The sequence below is a fragment of the Balaenoptera physalus genome (assembly GCF_965194825.1).
Source record: "Balaenoptera physalus genome assembly, chromosome: 1".
Classification (NCBI taxonomy): Eukaryota; Metazoa; Chordata; class Mammalia; order Artiodactyla; family Balaenopteridae; genus Balaenoptera; species Balaenoptera physalus.
This window is the reverse complement of record NC_138882.1, coordinates 82,064,181-82,086,290: the sequence shown is the minus strand read 5'-3', so window position 1 is coordinate 82,086,290 and position 22,110 is coordinate 82,064,181. Positions and strand designations below refer to the sequence as shown.

Sequence of the window (22,110 nt, the reverse complement as noted above, 5' to 3'; positions counted from 1 at the left end):
ATTGTAGATTTCTCTGTCTCGGTGGTTTGTAGAGGGAGCCCTGTAATCAGACGGACCACAGATCTTGGTTCAAATCCCGCTTTTGCCGCTTATGGGTGCCCTAATTACACGAACAATGTTATGTAAATAGAACCTATCTCGAGTTAAGGATTGAAAGAAGCAGCACCTAAAGGGCTAACGATGATGAAAGCAAATGTTAGTTGTTATAAAAATTGCCTCTGTCTCCTCAGAGACTGAGAAGGGAAGGGTGCCCCAAGAAAGGTGGGGTACAGGTTGTCGGCCTCCGGAGTGACGCCTTCTCCCAGGTCAGGTGCGCGGGCTGTGTGGAGGCGGACGCTGGCCGCGAGGTGGCGCCCGGCTCGGGCTGGCTCCGCGCAGAGGCTGCGGCGCGAGGTGCACAGAAGCGCCCGGGCCCTGGACCAAGGGGGCGGGGAGAGGCGGAGACTCCGCCGAATACTGTTTCCCAGGATCACACCCTCCCTCAGGGTGCTTTCGGGCGGTCAGAGAAGCCGAGAGGCCTTTTCCCGGTGCTCTTCTCCCAGTCTGGGATGCTGTCGGTCGGTCCCCGGTTTGTATCTTTAATAAGGTAACGGTTGTTGGGCCTCAGTGGGAAGGTGCCTGACGTAGACGATCTCACTGATTCCCCTCCACCACCCCACTTTGCAGATAAGAAAGCTGAGGCCGGAGAGGCGGAGTACCCCAAGGCCGCACAGCTGGTGAAGAGTCGAGGAGGGACTCGGGCCCGGGGCCCCTGCTCTTCTCCCCTGCTCATCCCCTCTCGGCGCCCGATCCAGGCTGTCGGGTCGGCCCGGCCGCTCAGCCTCAGTGGCCCCACCCCTACACAGCCTCCCTCCCGGGCATTCTGGATCTCCCCTCCCCCGGCTCCCGGTTTCCTTGTCAAAACTTCCTGCCTTGGCGAGGGCCCGAGTTCCCACCCCCTTCCTGCCCCCCGCCCCTCCGCGCCCCTCCCCGCCCAGCGATCCACAACTTTCGGCCACCCCGCCGCTCTCGCAGTCGGCCTGGGGTTCCACGCAGGGACCCCCGCCCTCTGCTCCTCCGGGCCCACCCCCGCGGTCCCCACCCCAGGCGGACGGCGAGATAGGATCCCGAGGCAGGTGAGTGACCGCGCGCCCCTGGTCCCGCGACCACCCTGCACTGGGGGACCTCTGGGTGGGGGAGAAAAGAGAGACTGACAGGGAGAGAGACCTGAAGGGGATGGGGCAGTGGAGAGGGGCCAAAGGGGATTGGGGGTTTCCATCCATAATGAAACAGCATGTAAATGACATGCAAATGAAGCTGTTTCTTAGCCCCTTGTATGGGACTTTGTGTGTCCAGCGGCTGCCACCACCCCACTGGCCCCCTTTCAGGGCTGGAGAGAGAAGCCCTCTAATTGGCTGAAGGGATGTGTAGTGTTAAGAACACCCACACTGGAGTCAAGGCTGCCCAGGTTCGAATCTCGACTCTTCTCCTTACTACCTGTAGGATCTTGGTCAAGAGACTTCACCTCTGTGTCTCAGTTTCCCATTTCTAAAAGGGGAATAATAAGATATAGTGCCTACCTTATGGGGTTGCTGTGAGGCTAAGATGAGCATAAACATGTCTCCTGCTTAGAACCGTGCCTGCTCAGTGTTTATTACAGTGTTGGCCCTCTCCCCACCAGGAGACACGTTTGAGGCGGATGGAGGGAAGGGACCCAGGTTTACAGGTCCCTGGGGCTCATAGTTTTGCCGGTTTGAGGACGAAGAAGTTGGCCAAAGGTCTCAGGCATGTGGATCCCCAGAAAGCCCCATGGGCTGGTGTGTGTGAGGGAGAGTGAGGGTGGGGGGCCCTGGAGCCCAGGCCCCAGCAAGGCCATCCTCACCCCAACCCCATCTCCAGCCTCCAGTAGTGAACTTTCAGCTGTCCTGCTCTGGCCTTTTATGAGTGGCCTCTCCCGAGCTTGGGCTGTGACCCTAGTCCCCGGGGATGGGAACAGCTTGTGCTGGTCCGAGTTTCCCAGGCTCCCAGGCTCCCAGGCTCAGCCAGACCTCGGCTCCAGGCAGGATTGGGCAAGGGGTCAGCTCTCAACCCTGGCCTAGGCTGGGCCTGGGGGGTCGGGGAGCTGTCTGAGTCCCACCCCATCCCAGTCCATGATACAGTCCCTCTGTGTGGGCACACGGGAGCCAGGGTGTGGGACAGCTCTCCTCTCTCCAGCTCTCTGTCCCCTGCTGCTGCCTCTCCCACTTCTGAGGTCTCCCAAAGTCTACCCACTAAACTTGCCGTTGCACTTGGGGCTACCCTCCCTGCCACCTAGGAGCTGGGTTAACCAGGCTCCCTTCTGTCTTCCTCTCTTCAACGGGAGGTGAAGCCGAGGGTTGGCATCTGTTTCTACACTACCCCCCCCCCCCAACTTCCATCCCCTATCAGACTTTCCCAGAAGAGGAAACTAGCTCTGCAGGCAGCCCCATCCACAGTTCGGAAACCTGGATAGAGATAGAGGTCACTGGGATGCTGTCTGCCTCCCCCCACCAACACATTCTGCTGGAGAGGGGACCTGGGCCAGGCAGGGCCTCCACCACAGTGCTCGGAGCTTCTCCTTTGAGTAGCCTTGGAAACCTTGAAAGAGAGCCCTCCCGGGATGCAAGAGGGGCCCTAGGGCCCATCCTAGCTCTGGGGAGGGTGTCCATACCAGTCCTGGGGGAGGTACCATAGAGGCTTCTCTATGGGGGAGAAGCCAGCAGGAGGAGCAAGAGAAGACAGGGGAGGAGAGAGTGAAAGACAAAGACAGAGATATAGAGAGACAGAAATATGGAGACAGACAGAAACCAACAGACAAAGAAAACACAGGCAGAGGCATAGAGACTTCTGGAAACAACAAGGCCCAGAGGGAAGCGAGAGGCATATTTGGAAAAACAAAGCAGAGACTGAGAGAAAGAACAAGAAGGTGGTAGAGGAGGTAAAACAGAAGGAAGTCCGAAGACCAAAGAGAAATCACAGGGGTAGAAGGACCTAAAAGGGACAGCACAAGCCTTTGGAGCTTGATAGACCTGGTCCAAATCCCCACCCTGCCTTTGGTTGGCTGCGTGACCTTGGGCAAATTACTTAACCTCTTTGGGATTTCTTTTTTCTCTTCCTTCCTTCCTTCCTTCCTTTCTTTTCTTTCTTTCTTTTCTTTCTTCCTCCCTCCCTCCCTCTCTCTCTCTCTTTCTTGCTTGCTTGCTTGCTTTCTTGCTTTCTTTCTTCTTTCTTTCTTTCCGCATGGCTTGTGGAATCTTAGTTCCCCTACCAGGGATTGAACCTGGGCCCTCGCAGTAAAAGCACTGAGCCCTAACCACTGGACCACCCGGGGAACTCCCTGGGATTTCTTCATCTACGTAACAGGTGGCATAATAGCACCTACTTTCTAGGACTGCTGAGAGGATGGAAAGAAAGGATCCAACTCACAGTATACATTTAACAAGGGGCGGGAGTTGGTGTTAGAGCCACACGTGGCCACATGGAGGTCTCCAGAAACAGCACCTGGGTGGGTGCTGGGCCATGGAGCCTCGCGAGTCCCCTTTCCTGCCTGTACCTCCTACCCCACCCCACATAGTGGCATCTGGGGCCTAGTCCGTCTGTGTAGGAGGTGCTGTGTGGATGGGCAGTGAGGGGCATAGTCCCTGGGCCGGAGGAGGTGCGGGGTAAGGGCTCAGGCCCTGCCAGCGGGCACACTCCCTCCTCTCCAGGTGACTCAGTGCCCTGCACTCCCATGCACTCAGCCCAGAGGAACTTGGAGGCCGGCCCTGAGGAATTCCTGCCCGAGGTCGGGAGAGCAGGTCTGGAGACGCCTTTTACTTTGTAATGTTGGGAAGTTCTTTCTGAACTCCACCTTCCATTGACTTACCAGTGTTGTGTCTTGAGGGCCCTAGAAGGAAGGTCCTGCTATCTGGTGAGCCGGGGACAAGCCACAGCCTCCAAACATCTCTCCCTGTCCCCTGTTTCCCACAAAGTAAGGTTGGGCTTACTCAAGTCGAAAGGATTTAGAGTTTATCAGTCCATCCACTCCACACAATGTTTAATTACTGCCCACTGGGTGCCAGGCACCCTAGATGCGTGTGTGTAGGTGCTGGGGACACAGTAGTCAGGCAGGCAGAGAAGTGCCCTGACCCCACGGTGCTCCATTCCAGTGGGGAAGACAGACCTTAATAAAAATATAATGACCACGGGATGGGAACCTTCAGGGAACACCTGAGGGGCAAGCAGCCCACTAACAGAGCCTGGGACAGGAATGGAATTGGAGGCTGTCCCAGCCTGGTAGGGAAACCAGACTCACAAGCTGGCATCACAAGATGGGGTACATTACCTCATCCGTCCATCAGACTTGAGGTGTTCCGGGGCCTGTGAACTCCTGACTTGACCTGGGTTAGTCCCACCTGACCCCAGAGAGGGACACTGGTGCCTTAGGCTGGAGTTTGGGGAAGTGTTGGGCCTCTGGGGGACTGGTCTATGTCCAGTATGGAGCCGGCCTCAGGGAAGAACTGGGGTCCTTTGGGCCACAGGGGTCCGTGGTGAGTGTGCTAAGAGCCTGGAGGAAGTTTCCAAGGAAAGGGAGGAACAGGTGAGGTGTGGAGCCACTGAGGGGGCTTCCTGGAGGAGACTGGCCTAGAAGGATGGGTAGGACCTGGGCATTCCAGGAGTGGCCTGGGCAGAGGTGGCCGTGTGGTGAGAGGCATGTCCAGTGTGATGGGAGCACAGGAGCAGGAGCAGAGGCTGGCCACCTGGGCCCTGGGCGCCCTTTCCTGTAGCGTGGGGAGCCACAGAGGCATTAGAGAGAGGCAGTGGCCAGAGCAGAGCTGCGCTTTCCAACAGTATCTGGGGGTGGCGATGAGCAGGGGGAGCTGCTCCCTGGCCTGTGTCACCCCAGGGGTTACCTCCCACCCCCCACTGCTTTGTTCTCAGAAGCAGATTCTAATCCTGCTGTTGCCTCTGCGGACCAGTTGGCCCTTGGGCAAGTCTTTTTACCTGAGACCCTCCATGGTCTCTCCTGTGAAATGGAGAGGGGTATCAATCGCTCCACCTGTGGGTGGTGGTGAGGGTCCGGACTGGCTCTAGCTTCCCGTAGGCACGTGCTGAATGTTTGGTGAATCAGAATCCCTGCAGTTTCTCTATTTCCTGATGAGTAAACAGGTCGGGCTGAGGACCCTCTAGCTTCTGTTTCCTGAGCCACAGAGAACACAAGGCCGGCCCCTCACCCCTGCTCCCTCCCCGCCCAGCCTCTGGAGCACATGCAGGCTTCCTGTCCCTCCATCCGGCAGACATGCCTGGCGTGCCGAAGGCCTGGCTTGGCTGGATGTAGGAGGGGCTCTGTGTGTGCGTGTACAAGCGTGTACACGGGTATTCTGAGTGGCACGTGGAGCAGAGCAGTCTAGGCTGCTGGCGGAGCTGGGTTAGAGGGCATCCCTGTATGGGGAGGGAAGGGAAGTCTTTGGACTCAGGATCACACTGCTGAGTGGGAAGGACTAAGTGATCCTGTCTCCATGGCAAAGAGAGGTTAGGAAAGGGCACAGAGAACAGACACAGACACGGGGGAGATCCTGAAAGACAAGAGAGCTACAGGGCGAGGCAACCTTGGCACCAAGCTAAGACACAGGGCTCGATTTGTGGATCGTGGCTGGAGTTCAGCCTACACTCCATACCTGAAGGTGGATTCCCTAGTGCAGTGAACATACTGCACAACTGTACGTGGTAGCCTTGATATAGAAAAGGAAGGAGAGAGGCAGAAGAGACCAAGAAACTGATGGAGGAAGAGAAAACGACAGAAAGCAGAGAGTTTCTGATGAAGAGCAAGACAAAAGGCAAAAAGAAAGAGGCAGAGAGCCTAGAACTTGGAGGATTCTGTTTTTGCATCAACACATGTCCACTGAGCAGCCTCTGGTCTGAGGCTCAGTTCCAGGATGGTCATTGGAACCAACAGTTCCAACCCCCACTGAACCCTGGGAGATGTGGGGTGTTATTCTCCCATTTTACAGATGAGGAAATGGAGGCTCACAGGGCTCAAGTGACATGCTTGAGGTCATACAGCTTTTAAGTACTAGGAACTTTGGCCTCCAAGATGGGAAGGAGGGAGAGAGAGAGATACAGAGAGGAGGCACCAGTGGAAACAAGCAAGAAGCTGGAGTTGGTGCTCAGGCTGAGGGCTGGGGGGGAGTAGAATCCAGGCGTCCTGCCTCATCAACCGCCTTTGGCTTGAAGACTACCTGGCGGGCAGCCCATCGTTCTGGGGGATCAGGTTCTCTGGGGAGCCTAGTCCCCTCCCCTCCCCACTTCCTTTCTCTCTGTCAGCATCTCAGGCCCTATTCCCATTCCCGGATCATCCTGGGGATTCTTCAGGAAAAAAAAAGAAAGAAACAGCTTTTCCTGGAATTAATACTCAAAGAGTATGACAGTGCCAAGGGGAGTGGAGAAGGGGTGTGATAGGTGCAGGAGGAGTGGGGCTGAGGATGCCATCATGGAAACTGCAATTGTTCATTGAACTTCTTATGTAGCTCTCTAAGCACTTATCTGTATCAACTCATTTATTACTCTGCAGAACAATCCTACAAAGGGAAGTACCATTATCCTCTCCATTTTAGAGATGAGGGAACTGAGAGATGGGATTCGAACCCAGGTTTGAATGGGGGGCTGGGAGGGGATGCAGAGCTCAGAGGGTATCCTTTGCTGTACCACCTCCCGGAGAAGAGCAGCTGGAAGGGAGCTGGTGGGGAAGTTCCTCTTGCTGTCTCACTTCCATCAGCCCCACTCTTGCTCTCTGCCTTCTATAGCCGTGGATCATCTCCTGTCCACTAGGAACTCTACTCCCCTCCCAGAGGCCCCAGACTCATCCCCCTCCTCCTAGCAGGGTTAGGATTGGAGTACAGTGAGGGTAGGGGGACTCCGCACTAGAGAAATCAGGCTGAACAGGAGAAGAGAAGGGGAGGCGAGCTGGGTTGGGCCCTGTGTGGGCTTGGAGGCCGAGAGGGCAGGGATACTGGGGGTTCGCGCAGGCGGGACTGGGGACTGGGGTGGGGGGGGCCTGGCCAGGCGCCCAGCTGCTTTGCATCTCGAGGTGGAGGAGAGAGAAGTGTCAGCTCATTCTTGACTGTAAACACATCCCGGTTCCCACGCCTCTGATCTCGTTCTTGCGGCAGCCCCCAGCCCGATCCCCTTCTCCTGTCCAGCCCCCTGCCAGGCTCCCCCTCGCCATAACCAAGGCTATTACAAAGAGATGTAAAGCCCCTGGGATTCCCGCCTGGGCTCGGGAGAGCCTGGAACCACAGGGATGGATCTGCCAGTCTGGGTTTGGATCCCAGCTCTGATATTACTGGCTGTGTGGCCCTGGGCAGGGAACTTACCCTCTCCTTGCCTGTTTCCTCATCAGTAAAATGAATAATAATACCTACCACAGTGGGTTGACATAAGCTTTACACGAAATGATCCATATAAATTGCTCAGCACTCTGCCCGTGCCAACACAGTAAACAACATATGTTAGTTTTCCAATTGTGAGGGAAGGTGTGTGGGTCCCTCAATCCAGAGGTGCCATGGAGGAAGGAGGCTGAGTAGGGGAAAGGCCGGGGGCATCTGTATGGGAAGAGGGAGAAGGGAGCCTACAGTGGGGGCCCCTGGGGTCAGATGGGGACCCAGTAGTTGTCTGATTTAAACCCCTTGAAGGGGCACGTGTAATCACAATAGCCCCAGTTCTGCTGGGACTGGAGGTGCTGGGGAAGGGTGGGCCAGGGTCTCAGGTTCCCTAGCCCCTCAGGGACAAAGGCTCAGATGGGAACAAGCCTAGGCAGCCAGGCTGGAGCTCTGGGCTCCTGGTCTGGCCTGTGTTCCCTCCTCAGGGTCTGGGGCTGGTGAGGCCAAACCCTGCCCCTCCCTGCCAGGATCCCCATCTCATCTCTCCCCTCCCTGCAGACCACCCGCTGATCTCACCGACCTCATCCTGGCTTCCAGCCCCTTCCACTGACCAGCTGAGACCTCCTCTGCTCTCCAGTCCTACCCTGAGGCCCTTGGGAGAACAGAATCTCCCCACCCCTCTAGTTATTAGAGTCAACCCCCTGGGATTAGGGTCAGGCCCTCCTCATGCTCCCCTGCCCATCTCGAGGTCCCTCTCAAAGTCCCCCGGGTGAACCATTTCCTCCAGAAGTTGGTTAAGAGGAGGTGGCTGGTGGGAGGGGGCTGCTGTAGATGAGAGGACGGACAGCCCCTCCCCTTTGCGCCTCATCAGGGCCTTCCTGCTGCAGGTCTTGTCCATGTCACCGCAGCCTCGAGCTCCGGGGACAGATCCAGGCCCAGGTAAGCCTGGGGGTCCCTGCGTGGCTGGAGATGAGGCTCGCCCAGGGACAAGGGTGATGACCCTGTATCCAGACAGATTGAGCTCCAATTGGAGGACAGGACCCCTATGCCAGGGGCACAGTGGGGGCTACAGGAAGAGGGGAGTGTGGACCAGACTGAGGGATGAAGAGGTGGAGATGCGTGGGGGGCTCGGGGTCCTGTCCATGGGCTTGCTGCCATGTACACTCGAGGGAGAAGTTCAGCTGGGATCAGACAGGGTGGACCTGGGATCATGACCGGAGCAGGCCTGGGGTGAAGGGCAGAGTCTGGGGATGTTGGGAGAAGGAGCCAACTGTTGGGGAGGGAGCTGGGGGTTGTGTGGGTGGAAGGGCAGACTATGGGGGTCGTCTGAAGGACACTCCTGACTGTGGCCTGGCTCCCTGAGGCCAGGCTGCGTCCCTCCCCCCGCCCCACTCCCCACCCTCCCCCACATCCTACCTTCCAAGTTCAGGGTGGTGGGAGGACGGAGCCACCCCATGCTCCGCCCGTGATCATGCTCCCTGCTGCCCTCCCCACATACACACGTTCTATCCAGGCTCTGTTTCCTGTTTCAGGCTCCATATCATGAGCACCGGGATCCCCCAGGACACTCTCTGGGCTCCTCAGGCCCTGGGGCCCAAGGGCCCTGTCACCCTGCCCCTGGCTCACCTGAGTTTCTCAGGCCCCAGAATGCCATAGAGGCCTGGTGAGTTACCTGGGGACTGAGGATGGATGGGAGGGACACAAAAAAGACAACAGGTGGAGATCTGCCCTGGGGGAGCTGTGATGGGGCCACTAACCGGAGTCATGGGCAGGCCTTGCTGCTCTGCAAGACAGGAGCGGGGGTGGGGGGGTGGGTAGAAATTTGCGGTGGGTGGGAGGGAGCGTGGGGAGGAGAGGTGGGCCAGCCCAGCCGCTGAGAGGGTGCGGAGCAGGCTGGAGGGTTTACTGGTGGGGCAGAACGCGGCAGTGGGGTGCGGTGAGGTTAGGGAGCATCCCTCTGAGCGCTGCCCTGATGGGCGCTGAGAGCGGCCCGCGGGGACCCTGGGAGTGTGTGGGTGGAGGGTCTGGGGTGGGGCCCGGAGGCAGGCATTCCAGAGATACTCAGGGGGGTAAGGGGCCAGCTACCACGACCTTTCTCTCTCTTCTCGGGGAAAATTATAAGCAGATGTGGGCGCCTCAGGGAGGCGTAGAGGAGGGAGCCGGGGCAAGTTAACAGAGAATCTGAAACTGGCGGGGCGGGGGGTGGGGGGGGGGGCGGCGGGTGCTCAAGGGCCTCCGCGGCTCCTGAGCTCAGGAGCGAGAACTGACTCCTCGGAGGTCCTGACCTGCTTCCCACCCACTGGGCGAGGCCAGGCGTGGAGGAGAGGGGAGGAGCCCATTTCCAGATGGCTGGTGGGTGGTCACAGGGAGGTGGCGGCTTCTCCTTAAGTCTGAGGCCAGGCTGGGGACTCCCTGGGTGATAGCACCTAGAGCTGGGTGCAGAGGTATGCTGGCAAGGCTTTAGCAACCGGCTTCGGTGGGGGGATGGGTGGGGGGGTGGCCCTGATTTGTGGTGTTTGCTGATTTCCATGGTGCCGATTTCCACCCCCGTACTTGGTTTCAAGCTACTACTGTGACAGCACTGAACAAGGAGTTGGGAAGAGAAGTCATGATTGGCTCTCAGAAGTCAGTATGGGCCGTGCCAGCGCACCAGTGGTGGGGAGGGGCCTCCTTCAAGGTCACCTGGACCTAGCCCTACTCCCACCCCATAAAGCAGGAAGCCCCTAACAGCATCAGGGTGGTTTTGGCCTCTGCCTGCCTACATCCAGTGATGGGGAGCTCATCACCCGAGGTGGCTGATTCCATTACAGAACTGCTTTGACCGTTGGAAAGTTCTTCCTCTAACTGAGCCCAAGTTGGCTTCCCTTATAACTTCCCTTCATCGGCTCCAATTTCACACCTTGGTATAATATCAAAGTGCCCTGGGTAGGGGCTGTGCTGGGGATTGGGAATTCAGGCACAGGTCCCTGCCTCTAGAGGTCATGGTCAGGGAACAGGCACTAGAACAGTGGCGTGTGGGTGAACGGTGCTGGGGTTCCTGGAAGGGATGGGTGGGGGCAGTCTGCCAGTGTGGATCGGGAAGCAGGGCAGGGAAAGAGGGGTGACACTTGGGCTAGACCTTGAAAGGTGAGTGCTTAAAGTGAAGAATGGGGGGGAGGACGTCCAGACAGAGGAAACCGTGTGAGAAAGTCTCAGAGGCATGGCAGTGCTCCACCTGGTCAGGAATAAGACCTGGAGCCTGGGAAGCATGGGCCAGAGGACCAGAGCCTCATCTCTTCTGCCACCCCTGCTTGTTCTCTGCAGAGACTTGGTCCTCCAGGTTTGTGGCTGCAGTGCCCCTCACCTGCTCCACACCTGGCCGTGTCACAGGCCTCAGCAATGTCACCACCTCTGCAGGCCCTCTTTCTCCTGGCCCTGGGGCTGGGGCTGGCTGGAACCCTCAACCCCAAGGACCCCAACACCTGCAGCTTCTGGGAAAGGTGAGAGAGGGCCCCTGCTGTGCCTTGAGGGCTGCAAGCCCCCAGCTCCCCATTCTCCCCACTGAGGCTCCTCTTCCCAGCTCCTTCCCTTGCTTCCTTCCCTTTCTCCAGCCCTCACCTCCCTCTTATTTCTGCTTCTACTCTCTCTGCTCCTCTAGATGGGATGCCTCTGACTCCATCCCCATCTTGATCTTGTCTCAGTCTCCATCTCAGCTGTGACCCTGTCCTTTCTTTATCCCCATCCCTTGGTCCCTGTGCGAGGCTAGCTGCAGGACAGAGCACAGGGTAGGAGCCATTCACTATGGGGCAAGCAGAGGGGCTGGCCCAGGGAGAGCCAAGGGGACAGGGTTGGGCAACAAGTCCCAGGGCAAGATTTGGCCAGAAGTGCTTCAACCCATCTCCATCAGCTGGGCCCAGAAGTCAGTTCTAGCTCAATTTCCCCATATAGGGAGAAGGAGGCGGCAGGGAATGGAAGGCTGGAATGGAATATTCCCAGGAATATTCCAACTCTGGGAGGATCCCTCCAGATTGAAGCGGGACAGATGGGGGTGTCCATCCTAGGCTCGAGGGAGCGAGCCTAAATATTCCCCACTGTGGCCAAGCCCTCGCGCCCCCGCTCCGCTCTGCCAGCTCAGGCCTCCCCCTGCCCTGGGCCCCCACTCCGTTCCCTGTCTTGCAGCTTCACCACCACAACCAAGGAGTCGCACTCCCGCCCCTTCAGCCTGCTCCCCTCGGAGCCCTGTGACCGGCCCTGGGAGAGCCCGCACACCTGCCCCCGGCCCACGTGAGTGCCTGTCCCCCTCCATCGGCAGATGGGTGCCAGAGGAGCTGCCTCAGCCCGGGCCTTGCCCCTCTGTACCCCGATTCTTTTCTCGGAAACTTTAGAGTTCAGAGGAAGCATCTGGCCTCAGGGCACTCAAGGCATGTTGTGTGTGGGGTATGTGTGTTTGGGGTGTGCAGGTGTGGTGTATTGTGGGCATGTGTGTGGCCGGATGGAGGGCAAGGAGGGAATGTTCTCTGCTACCCCAGCTCAGAGTGTTGGGCAGTGCCCCAGGCCTCCCCCAGTGCCGCACTGTGGAAGGTTGGAAGCCAGGGCCTCGGCAGGGAGGACTGAGGGCCACCTCTGGGTCTCCCCCAGGGTTGTCTACCGGACCGTGTACCGCCAGGTGGTGAAGATGGAGCACCGAATGCGCCTGCAGTGCTGCCGGGGCTTCTATGAGAGCAGTGGGGCCTGTGTCCGTGAGTCCTGGGTGGGGCCGCGGAATGAGTGGAGCCTAGGCCACCTAGTCCTTCCCTGCCCTCACCAGGGTGGGGCTACTCCTCTGCCCTCCGCTCGCCCTGTTGTCTCTAGGGACAAAGCTGCCACTTCATACCCCTGTCTCTAGCTGGCCCTACGTCTCTCCCACCCTCTCTCGCCATGTCCCTCAGCAGTCTCCGGCTCTGCATCTCTGTCTCTGGGCTGCCTGTATCTCTCTGTCACCGTGTCTCAGGCTCTCTCTCTGACTCTTCCCGTCCCTGTCTCTCTGTCGCTATCTGTCTCGACCGGTCGCCGTCCAGTCTCTCCTGTCCCCCGCCCCCAGCACCCTGAAACCCGCAGAGCAGAGCCCGCTCTGTCTGCCTCTCCCCTTCTCTCAGCCTTGGACCATCACCAGCCCCTACAGAGACCCCTGCCCAGCCTGAGCCCCCAGCCCAACCCCTACCCTCTCTCTGGACAGCATCCATGTCTGGTCCCTACGTGAGGAACCCCGCCTGCCCATTTCCCAACAAGGTGCTTCCAGAATTTCACAGAAAGGAGCTCGGGAGTCCAGAATCCTGAGGTCTTGACAAGCTCTGACCTGAGTTGCTTTACTCTCAGTCTTTTTGCATCTTAGAGGCAGAAATGCTGCTTGGCGAACTCCAGGTCCCTGGTGTGGGAGGAAGCTGGGGTTAGGCTTCAGAGAATAAAAGGTGGGTACGGCAGGGGTGGAAGCATCTTCTCACACACACCCCACCCCATCTCTGCCCCAGCGCTTTGTGCTCAGGAGTGTGTCCATGGCCGCTGCATGGCGCCCAATCAGTGCCAATGTGTGCAAGACTGGCAGGGCGACGACTGCTCCAGTGGTGAGTGGCTGGTGACGGCAGGGCATGACCCCTTGTGCCTACAGGGATGCAGAACCCTTGGGCACACCCTCCCTACCAGGGCACAGGTGCTTAGGCCCCCAGGGCGATCACCCAGCAGAGTCCCACTGCAGCCAGCAGCCTTTTCTGGAGGTGTGGTACAGGGGGAGGGGCCAAAGCCGGGCATGGGGGCATGTGTGGGGGCCAGGACACAGAGACGGGGACTAACTGGAGGCTGGGGAGGGGCAAGACCCCTGGTGACCCCCTTCCGCCCTCCCATCCCACAGCTTGTGCCCCGGGCGTTTGGGGGCCACAGTGTGACAAGCCCTGCAACTGCGGCAACAGCAGCTCCTGTGACCCCAAGAGTGGGGCATGTTCCTGTGCCTCTGGGCTGCAGCCTCCACACTGCTCTCGGCCCTGCTCCCCTGGCCGCTACGGCCCTGCCTGCCAGTTCAGCTGCCAGTGCCATGGGGCACCCTGTGACCCCCAGACCGGAGCCTGCCTCTGCCCCCCAGAGAGAACTGGGCCCAGGTGTGTAACGGGAGGAACACACACTAACGGGATCGCAGACACAGGGTGCACGGGCATACGTGGGGACACAAGGGGACTCAGCATCCCAAACGTAGGGATGGAGTCAAGAGGCCCAGATCCTGGTCCCAGCTTCGCTGCTCGCTGGTTGAGCAACCTTGAGCAAATCATTGACTCTTCACGTGTTTGTTTCCGGTCTGTAAAATGGGAGCAGTATTGTCCACCTAGAAGGGTTTCTGTGAAGATAACACGAACTAGCGTGTGAGCGAAAGCACGTCTCAAATTGGGGCTGAGATAGGGACGCAGAGAACCCTACTGCAAGGCAGGGTGCAGGGAGAGCTGGGGAGTCACAGGAGGGAGAATGTGCATCTAGCTGGAGATCAAAGATCCAGCTTCATGGAGGAGCTCTGGAGTTGAGCCCTCAGGATAGAAAACCATGGCAGGCGGCCGTGTTGCCCCCAGAGGGACTAGCGTGAGCAAAGCTAGAGCTGGAGCAGAGGGTGCGTGGAGAGCAGACACGCCACCCATGGCTCTTCGCTCTACCCCTCCTGATGGGGCTGGGTGTCCCTGCCATTTCCCGTCCTGGACACGTTTGTTTCTTGATCCCTGCAGTACCCAACAGGGAAGGGGGGTGAGACTCGAAGGGTGGGTGTGACTCACTGAGCCCTGGAGTCGGGCCTTCCTCCTGGGGAGGGCCTGTGTGTGGCTGACCAGCCCTTGGAGGCAAAGGGGGAAGCAGGTACTGCTTGTTTACATACTGACCTCACCCCCTCTGCCCAACAGCTGCGAGGTGTCCTGTTCACAGGACAGTGTTGGCTTCTCCTGCCCCAGCACCCCTCCTTGCCAAAACGGGGGTGTCTTCCAGGCCTCTCGGGGCTCCTGCAGCTGCCCACCTGGCTGGATGGTATGAAGGGTAGGGCCTGTGGGTACGAATTCTGTGGGCGGTTCTCTACAGGGCTCCCAGGAGGATGTGTGTGAGGGGGGTAGGCTGTGTGGGCCCTGGAGAGGTTTGAGGGTTTGGGGTGTAGGGGTGTTGATGAGTCCTGTGGCCATGGGGAGGGGGCTGGGCTCCTGGGGCTCTGTCGACCTCTCACCCCTACAGGGCACCATCTGTTCCCTGCCCTGCCCCGAGGGCTCCTATGGACCCAACTGCTCCCAGGAATGTCGCTGTCACAACGGAGGCCTCTGCGACCGGTTCACCGGGCAGTGTCACTGCGCTCCGGGATACACAGGGGACCGGTGAGTGGTGTTGGCCTGGGGTGGGAGTGGGTTGGGGTGGGCCGGGGGCGGCGGCGGGCGGCGTGCCCAGGCTCACTCCCGCGAGGCGCCCAGGTGCCGTGAGGAGTGCCCCGTGGGCCGCTTCGGGCAGGACTGTGCTGAGACTTGCGACTGCGCCACCGGCGCCCGCTGCTTCCCGGCCAACGGCGCGTGTCTGTGCGAACACGGCTTCACTGGGGACCGCTGCGCCGAACGTCTCTGCCCCGACGGCCTCTACGGCCTCAGCTGCCAGATGCCCTGCACCTGCGACCCGGAACACAGTCTCAAGTAGGCCGCGGGCACTGTGGTCAAGGGGTCTGGAGGCCAATGGGAGAGGCCTTCGGTGCTGAAGCCACCGGAGTCACAAAAAGGACCTAGGGCGGGACAGATGTCACAGAAGGGAAAGGGGAGGGGCCTCGGGGACGGGGAGAGACCGCTCTCGGAACAGCACCGAGCCTCCCCGATATCCCCCTCAATTCGGCGATGCTCGGCTCCCACCGCGCGGAGGGGGCGGGGAAGTCGACCTGCGGACCCGAGCTCAGACCGCGCCGCGCCCCCGCCTCCGCCCGCAGCTGCCACCCGATGAGCGGGGAGTGCTCTTGCCTGCCGGGCTGGGCGGGCCTCCACTGCAACGAGAGCTGCCCGCAGGACACGCACGGGCCCGGCTGCCAGGAGCACTGCCTCTGCCTGCACGGCGGCGTCTGCCAGCCCGACAGCGGCCTCTGCCGGTGCGCGCCCGGCTACACGGTGAGGCGCGCCCCGCCGCGAGGGAGGTGCCGGAGAGGCCCAGGAGCCCGCCCGCTCCTCTCACTGGTGCTCCCGCCCGCTCTCAGGGCCCGCACTGCGCTAGCCTCTGTCCCCCTGACACCTATGGGGTCAACTGCTCCGCACGCTGCTCCTGCGCAAATGCCATCGCCTGCTCGCCCATCGACGGCGCCTGCGTCTGCAAGGAAGGTAATGGGTTGGGGTCTCCCGGAAGGGGATTTGGGGGCGGGGCCATGCGAAGAAGGGAGAGTCCAAGGGTAGGGGCAGGCCAAGAGTAGGGGAGAGGCTGCAGGGTAAGGGCGGAGGCACTGGTCAGCAGCTGGACTGCTGGGAAAGTAGCCAGGCTACTTCCTTCCTGGAATATCCGCTTTGTTTTTTTTCAACCACAAAAATCCCAATTGTCCTTAAAGGCCCAGGCCAGAGGTACCTCTTTGCAGAACATGCCTCATCCTCAGACATACAGAATCACAGAATGGCAGCTCCAGGAAGGGCCTCGGAGATCTACCAGGGGTGCCACGTTGGCAACCTTTAGGCTAGATTCGGACGCAGATATGTTTTGTTTGACTAGCTGTCTATCATATTTAGCAAAAGTCCAGTCTCCAGTCCCCACTCCTCCCTATTGTCTTACACATGATCTGGAGAACTCATTTAGTTACCTGTTGGGGCCTCTGTAAGCATTTGGGTTTGCTGCCACCCCCCTTCATTTTGCAGAAGAGGCAACCAAGACTCAGAAGGTGGTGGTGCATCCCCAGCGGTCTTTCAGCCTTCTGTCCAACATCCAACAGTTTCTATGCTTGTCTCCTATGCGGCCATGGGCATCCCCACCCCCAGCCCCAGCTCATAGTGCAGAGCCTGGCAGAGCCAATGCCCAGTGTGTGCTTGCTCAGGAGGGGAGCCAGGTCCCCATGCCTACTTGCAAGTCCCCTCTTCCAGGTTGGCAGCATGGTAACTGCTCCGTGCCCTGTCCGCCTGGAACCTGGGGCTTCGGTTGCAATGCCAGCTGCCAGTGTGCCCATGAGGCAGCCTGCAGCCCCCAAACTGGAGCCTGTACCTGTACCCCTGGGTGGCACGGGACCCACTGCCAGCTCCCCTGCCTGGTAAGTGCACAACCATCTGCCTTCCTGGGGGAGGGAAGGGCACAGCACCCCCCAGCTGACTGGCCTGTCCTACCCTCTACTCCCTCTCCAAGAAGGGGCAGTTTGGTGAAGGCTGTGCCAGTCGCTGTGACTGTGACCATTCTGATGGCTGCGACCCTGTTCACGGACACTGCCAGTGCCAGGCTGGCTGGACAGGTGAGCGTTCTGGGTGTCCAGGCCCCAGGCTTACTGTGGAGTTGGGGAATGCATCCCACAGGACATGTGTTCAGAAGAAACCCTATGGAAGGGGGGCCACAGGCCAGGCTCATCCTACCCCTCTCACAGGTACCCGCTGCCACCTGCCCTGCCCTGAGGGCTTCTGGGGAGCCAACTGTAGCAACACCTGCACCTGCAAGAATGGGGGCACCTGCATCCCTGAGAATGGCAATTGTGTGTGTGCACCTGGATTCCGAGGCCCCTCCTGCCAGAGATGTGAGGCTCCCTCCCCTCCCCCTGCCTGCCAGCAGTAATGTGCAGTGCAGTGTCAGATGCCTGAAGCTCCCACTCTACCCCTCTTGGTCTCTTGTGCTGACTCCAATCTTTGGGCCGGTTGCTGCAGTGGGAAGGAGGGAGGGAGAGAGTGGGGTCACGGGCTGACTGAGGGTTGGCCCCTGCCCCTGGTCACCACGAGCCCCTTTCCCCCAGCCTGTCAGCCCGGCCGCTACGGCAAACGCTGTGTGCCCTGCAAGTGTGCTAACCACTCCTCCTGCCACCCTTCGAATGGGACCTGCTACTGCATGGCTGGCTGGACAGGCCCTGACTGCTCCCAACGTATGTGGTGGCTCATGTGTCTGAGCATGTGTGCATGCTGAGGGGGTGGGCTGAGGACCAGAGGCTTCCGTTCCCCTGCTCCTGGGTATAAAAGCCTCTGAACCCACCTTGATTCAGCCATTTATAGAAACACTATAAACAAATATTTATTGGGCATCACCTACATGCTGGGTATTGTTCTAGGTGCTCAGGATGCAGCAATGAACAGATCAGGGAAAAAAATTCCCTGCCCTTCTGCTTGGGAGGCCTGAGAAAAGCAGTGTTTGTATGGGGGTGGGGAAAATCATAAGCTCAGTTTTGGACATGTTCTTTTTTTCTTTTGGATTGCCAATTTATTTTTATTTATTTATACATGGCCTCTTTCCCACATAAATATAAGAAGGACATCATGGAAAAAATTAGTCCAGAAAACCGAGTCAAACAAATTTTAAAAAGGGGAAATGAGAAGCAGTTACCATGAAAAAGATGGGCAAGGTAGAGGGAAGTAATCTTGGACAAGACTTTTTCCATAGAATTCAGTAACTACTATTAGATTTTTTGCTAGTGTCAGATACACAAAAATTATGCCTTGAATAGTATAGACAATTATTTCTCTCTTATGTTAAAAAAAAAAAAAAAGTCCAGAGCTAAGCAATATAGGATAGTTAGTTTGGAAGCCTTTGGTTGTCTGGCCCTGGTCACGTTATTTTGAAAGTCTATCAGATAGGCAAGTGCAGAAGGTAAGCAGGCAGCTGGGCACGTGGGTCTGGAATTCAGGCAAGACACATGGCTGTGGGCAAGCATTTGTGACTCATCAGTGTGTAGATACGGTTCAAAGCCTTGGTGCCCCTGGGGAGACCAAAGCTGAGCTGAAGAGGTCAGCGATGCTGGGGGCTGAGAATTCACTCAGGAGGGGCTGGCCCTGCCCGCCAGACAGGCTCCAACCTTGTCTCCTGCAGCGTGCCCTCTAGGACATTGGGGGGCCAACTGTGCCCAGCTCTGCCAGTGTCGCCATGGCGGGACCTGCCACCCCCAGCATGGGAGTTGTTTCTGCCCCCCAGGCCGGACCGGACATCTCTGCTTGGAAGGTACCAGCAGAAGGGGAACTCCATGCCCCTGCCTCCAAGTCAGCCCTAGCCTGAGGAGGGGACTGCAGTTCCCTGGCCCCTCTGATCCCCGCCTGCCTCCTCGGCTCTCTAAACAGGCTGCTCTCCAGGGATGTTTGGCGCCAATTGTTCCCAACCATGCCAGTGTGGTCCTGGAGAGAGGTGCCACCCAGAGACTGGGGCCTGTGTGTGTCCCCCAGGGCACAGTGGTGCCCCCTGCAGGATTGGTGAGTTCTCACCTAGCCCCCTCCCTACCCCCACCCCGCCCCGCACTGTCCCCAGGGAACCAGGACACAGGTACATGCCCAGGTCTCTGCTAGGTGGTACCCTTGTATCACCCTGCCTCCCTACTGGGGCCTCTCCCATGCATGCATCCCAAGCTCACCAGTAGGGCCAAGACACTGTCCTGAGTGACAACCCCATCCCACACAGGAAGCCAGGAGCCATTCACCATGACGCCTACCTCTCCGGTGGCCTATAACTCACTCGGGGCAGTGATTGGCATTGCAGTGCTGGGATCCCTGGTGGTGGCCCTGGTGGCGCTGTTCATTGGCTACCGCCATTGGCAAAAAGGCAAGGAGCACCAGCACCTGGCAGTGGCCTACAGCAGCGGGCGACTGGACGGCTCTGAGTACGTCATGCCAGGTGAGCTGGCCCGGGGGCGGGGACACACATGAGTGGCTGGCTCTTAGGTACAGGGCAGATGGGGTGCGGGGCTCCTGCATCCCTCCCTGGACCTTGTAGGTGGGAAGCAGGGAGTTGGAGAGAGTCAGAGAGGCCAGAGAGGCTGATTATGGATCTCCTGGAACAGAATGACTGTCTCGGGCCCAGGCTTGTCTCTGACCGGGCAGGTCACCCTGCAACTGTGTCTGTTTGTGCAGATGTCCCTCCGAGCTACAGTCACTACTACTCCAACCCCAGCTACCACACCCTGTCACAGTGCTCACCTAACCCCCCGCCCCCTAACAAGGTCAGTGTTGGGGGCGGGGATGCACTGTGGATGCCCTGTGGGCACAGCCCGGTTCTCCGGAAAGCTCCAGCCGGGCACGTGCCTCTCCCTGTCCCACCCCTCCCCTGCCAGGTTCCAGGCAGTCAGCTCTTTGCCAGCCTCCAGGCCCCTGAGCGGCCGGGTGGAGCCCTTGGGCATGATAACCACGCCACGCTGCCTGCTGACTGGAAGCACCGCCGGGAGCCCCCTCCAGGGCCTCTGGACAGGGGTAGGAGCCTGGGGGCCAAGGCCTCTGGTGAGGGTGGATGTGTACAGCCCAGCGTCCTGCTCCATCTGAGTGCGTGTGTGTGTCTGTGGAAGGGGATTCTGGGCCTCAGTTCTAGAGGAGGTGGGACCTTGGGCAGGGGACCAGGGGCCTGATTGCAGGTTGCTTTCTCCTCCTCAGGTAGCAGCCGCCTGGACCGAAGCTACAGCTGTAGCTACAGCAACAGGAATGGCCCTGGCCCCTTCTACAGTAAAGGTGAGGGCAGGGCAGGGCAGGGCAGGGCAGGGCAGGGGAGCGAGGGAGGGAGCTGCGCTGGGGTTTAGGGGCCAGTGCCTCCACCGAGCCTGACTTCTTTCCCCTATCTTTAGGGCCCATCTCTGAAGAGGGGCTGGGGGCCAGCGTGGCTTCCCTGAGCAGTGAGAACCCCTACGCCACCATACGGGACCTGCCCGGCCTGCTAGGGAGCCCCCGGGAGAGCAGCTACATGGAGATGAAAGGCCCTCCCTCAGGGTCTCCCCCCAGGCAGCCTTCTCAGCTCCGGGACAGCCAGAGGCGGCGACACCCCCAGCCAGAGAGAGACAGTGGCACCTATGAGCAGCCCAACCCCCTGACCCATGGTGAGTCTTCCTTCTCCACTGGGGCAGAGAGAACAGGGACAAGGGAGGTGGGAAAAGAGAAGGGACAGAGGGCGAGAATGCAGAGTTGGCATGAAGTGGCAGCAAGAGCAAGGCCTTTGGGGTCAGACTTGGGCTCAAACCAGGCATGATGTTTGGGAAGTCACACTGCCTCTTAGAGCCTGTAGGTGGCGGTACCTCCCTCACAGGGCTGAGGATTTGAAATGGTGGTTTTACAGCACCTGAGTTGTAGACTTGATACCCAGAAAAGCTGGGAACAAGGCAGGTGACGGAGTGTCTTCCTTTCCCGTGAGGTGGGCAGGTCGAGATGGCCTCCCCCACTGGCAGCTGAGGAGGCTGGCCTATAGCCAGGCACTACGCATCCGTCTTTGGGCAGAAGAGGCTGGAGAGGGCAGGAGAGTGGTGGGAAGGGGAGGAGCCACCTCCTTCTCATCTTCTCCCCTTTCTGTCTCCAGACCGAGACTCTGTGGGTTCCCAGCCCCCTCTGCCCCCGGGCCTGCCTCCTGGCCACTATGACTCACCCAAGAACAGCCACATCCCTGGACACTACGACTTGCCTCCAGTACGGCATCCCCCGTCACCCCCACTTTGGCGCCAGGACCGTTGAGGAGCCAAGATGGTGTGCAGAGGTCAGCACACCGGTTCTTTGCTGCTCAAGGCTGAGGACAGAGCCCGCTGTACCCTGCCAGGAGCAGGGAGAGGACTGGCCGGCCGTGAACACGAACATGTTTAATAGAGGAAGTGAATGGAGAGGAGATGGGAGCCTGGCTCCCAGGTTCTACCATGGGAAACACTGGTCAGCAGGAAACCTGTGTTCCTTTTCCCCAACCCATTGCTCCCCAAGGCCCCCAGGGCCCTGTATACATAAACTGGTGGGTTGAATGTTGCTGGATAACTCTGATTTCAGATTGCTGTAAGAAGTGTATATTGGGTAACTTTTCTGTGCACTCCCGGGCTAGGCTCTGTGTGTGCGTGCATGCGTGTTTTCAGAGGGGTACCAGGCACTGATCCCGTTCTGGGGCACTCACTATATAGTGGAGAGGCAGCCCAAACCCAGTGAACTCTGGAAATAGCCTGACTGGCCTCCCTGCATTCGTTTGGTACTCCCGCCAACCAACTGCTTCAAAATACAAGCTGGTTAGGTTACCCTTGCCTGAAAATCTCCCGTGGGTGCCCCATGGCCCTTGGGCTACAGTCAAAATTGTCCAAAGCCTTAAAGGCTTTGCTGGCCTGGCCTGCCTGTCTCTTCAGCCTCACTCTGAACTGTGTTCCCTGCCACTCTGCTCTAGTCACACTGGCCTCTACGTCCTCCTATCAGCCACACGTCTTCCTACTATGGGGGCTTGGCACATCTGGAATGCTCTTCCTCCCCCACTCACCTGTTAACTCCTGCTTGTCCTTCACACCCCGTGTTCTCTTTCACAGCACTGATTACTGATGTGTTCATGCACCAGTTACCTGCAGAAGGCCTACAGGGTGCCAGGCACCTCTGTAATGTGTTGCTTTTTAGTGTGATTATTTGATTAATCTCTGCCTCCCCCACCAGACTCTAAGTTCCCTGAAAGCAGGAATCCTGTGTTTATGTTCAACATTGACTCCCCTTGGCACGTGGTAGGCACTCAATAAATGTTCCCCCAAAGGCTGAGTGGCTGAGTGAGTTAAAAGTACCAGTGGTAAGTGCTGGCAAGTGCTAAGATGGCTGGGCAAACTGGTGCACTGAGAGCTGAAAGACTGCATAGGTCAGAGTCTTCCCCAAAGGGTGGCGTTTCTACAGGGGAACAGCACAAA

General features: G+C 58.8%; 1 protein-coding gene across 7 annotated transcripts; it reads left to right on the top strand.

Moving 5' to 3' along the window:
• Nucleotides 1-826: 826 nt before the first annotated feature.
• On the top strand, nt 827-21,962 carry PEAR1 (platelet endothelial aggregation receptor 1). Of its 7 annotated transcripts, none has more exons than XM_082424293.1 (25): nt 977-1,115; nt 8,243-8,294; nt 8,888-9,018; nt 10,659-10,834; nt 11,514-11,618; nt 11,973-12,073; nt 12,842-12,934; nt 13,219-13,462; nt 14,243-14,363; nt 14,562-14,698; nt 14,792-15,004; nt 15,289-15,463; nt 15,550-15,670; nt 16,415-16,578; nt 16,671-16,773; nt 16,903-17,049; nt 17,263-17,388; nt 18,327-18,455; nt 18,572-18,700; nt 18,906-19,118; nt 19,355-19,443; nt 19,555-19,690; nt 19,868-19,942; nt 20,056-20,304; nt 20,778-21,962. In XM_082424293.1, the coding sequence occupies exons 4-25, from the start codon at nt 10,734-10,736 to the stop codon at nt 20,927-20,929; spliced, it is 3,123 nt and encodes a 1,040-aa protein (XP_082280419.1). In that variant the 5' UTR covers nt 977-1,115; nt 8,243-8,294; nt 8,888-9,018; nt 10,659-10,733; the 3' UTR covers nt 20,930-21,962. The 7 variants fall into 7 exon arrangements, with proteins under 7 accessions (XP_082280416.1, XP_082280417.1, XP_082280418.1 ...); XM_082424294.1 differs by lacking the exon at nt 977-1,115 and adding an exon at nt 3,777-3,794; XM_082424290.1 differs by lacking the exons at nt 8,243-8,294; nt 8,888-9,018 and adding an exon at nt 3,705-3,794 and having other exon boundaries at nt 827-1,115.
• Nucleotides 21,963-22,110: the final 148 nt, after the last annotated feature.

Bases quoted from the DNA above. Each gene is read 5' to 3' on its own strand.
- PEAR1 (XM_082424291.1), top strand. From the start codon at position 10,734: ATGTCACCACCTCTGCAGGCCCTCTTTCTCCTGGCCCTGGGGCTGGGG. The intron at 18,701-18,905 runs GTGAGTTCTCAC...CATCCCACACAG, and splicing joins TGGTGCCCCCTGCAGGATTG to GAAGCCAGGAGCCATTCACC. The intron at 19,691-19,867 runs GTAGGAGCCTGG...TCTCCTCCTCAG, and splicing joins TCCAGGGCCTCTGGACAGGG to GTAGCAGCCGCCTGGACCGA.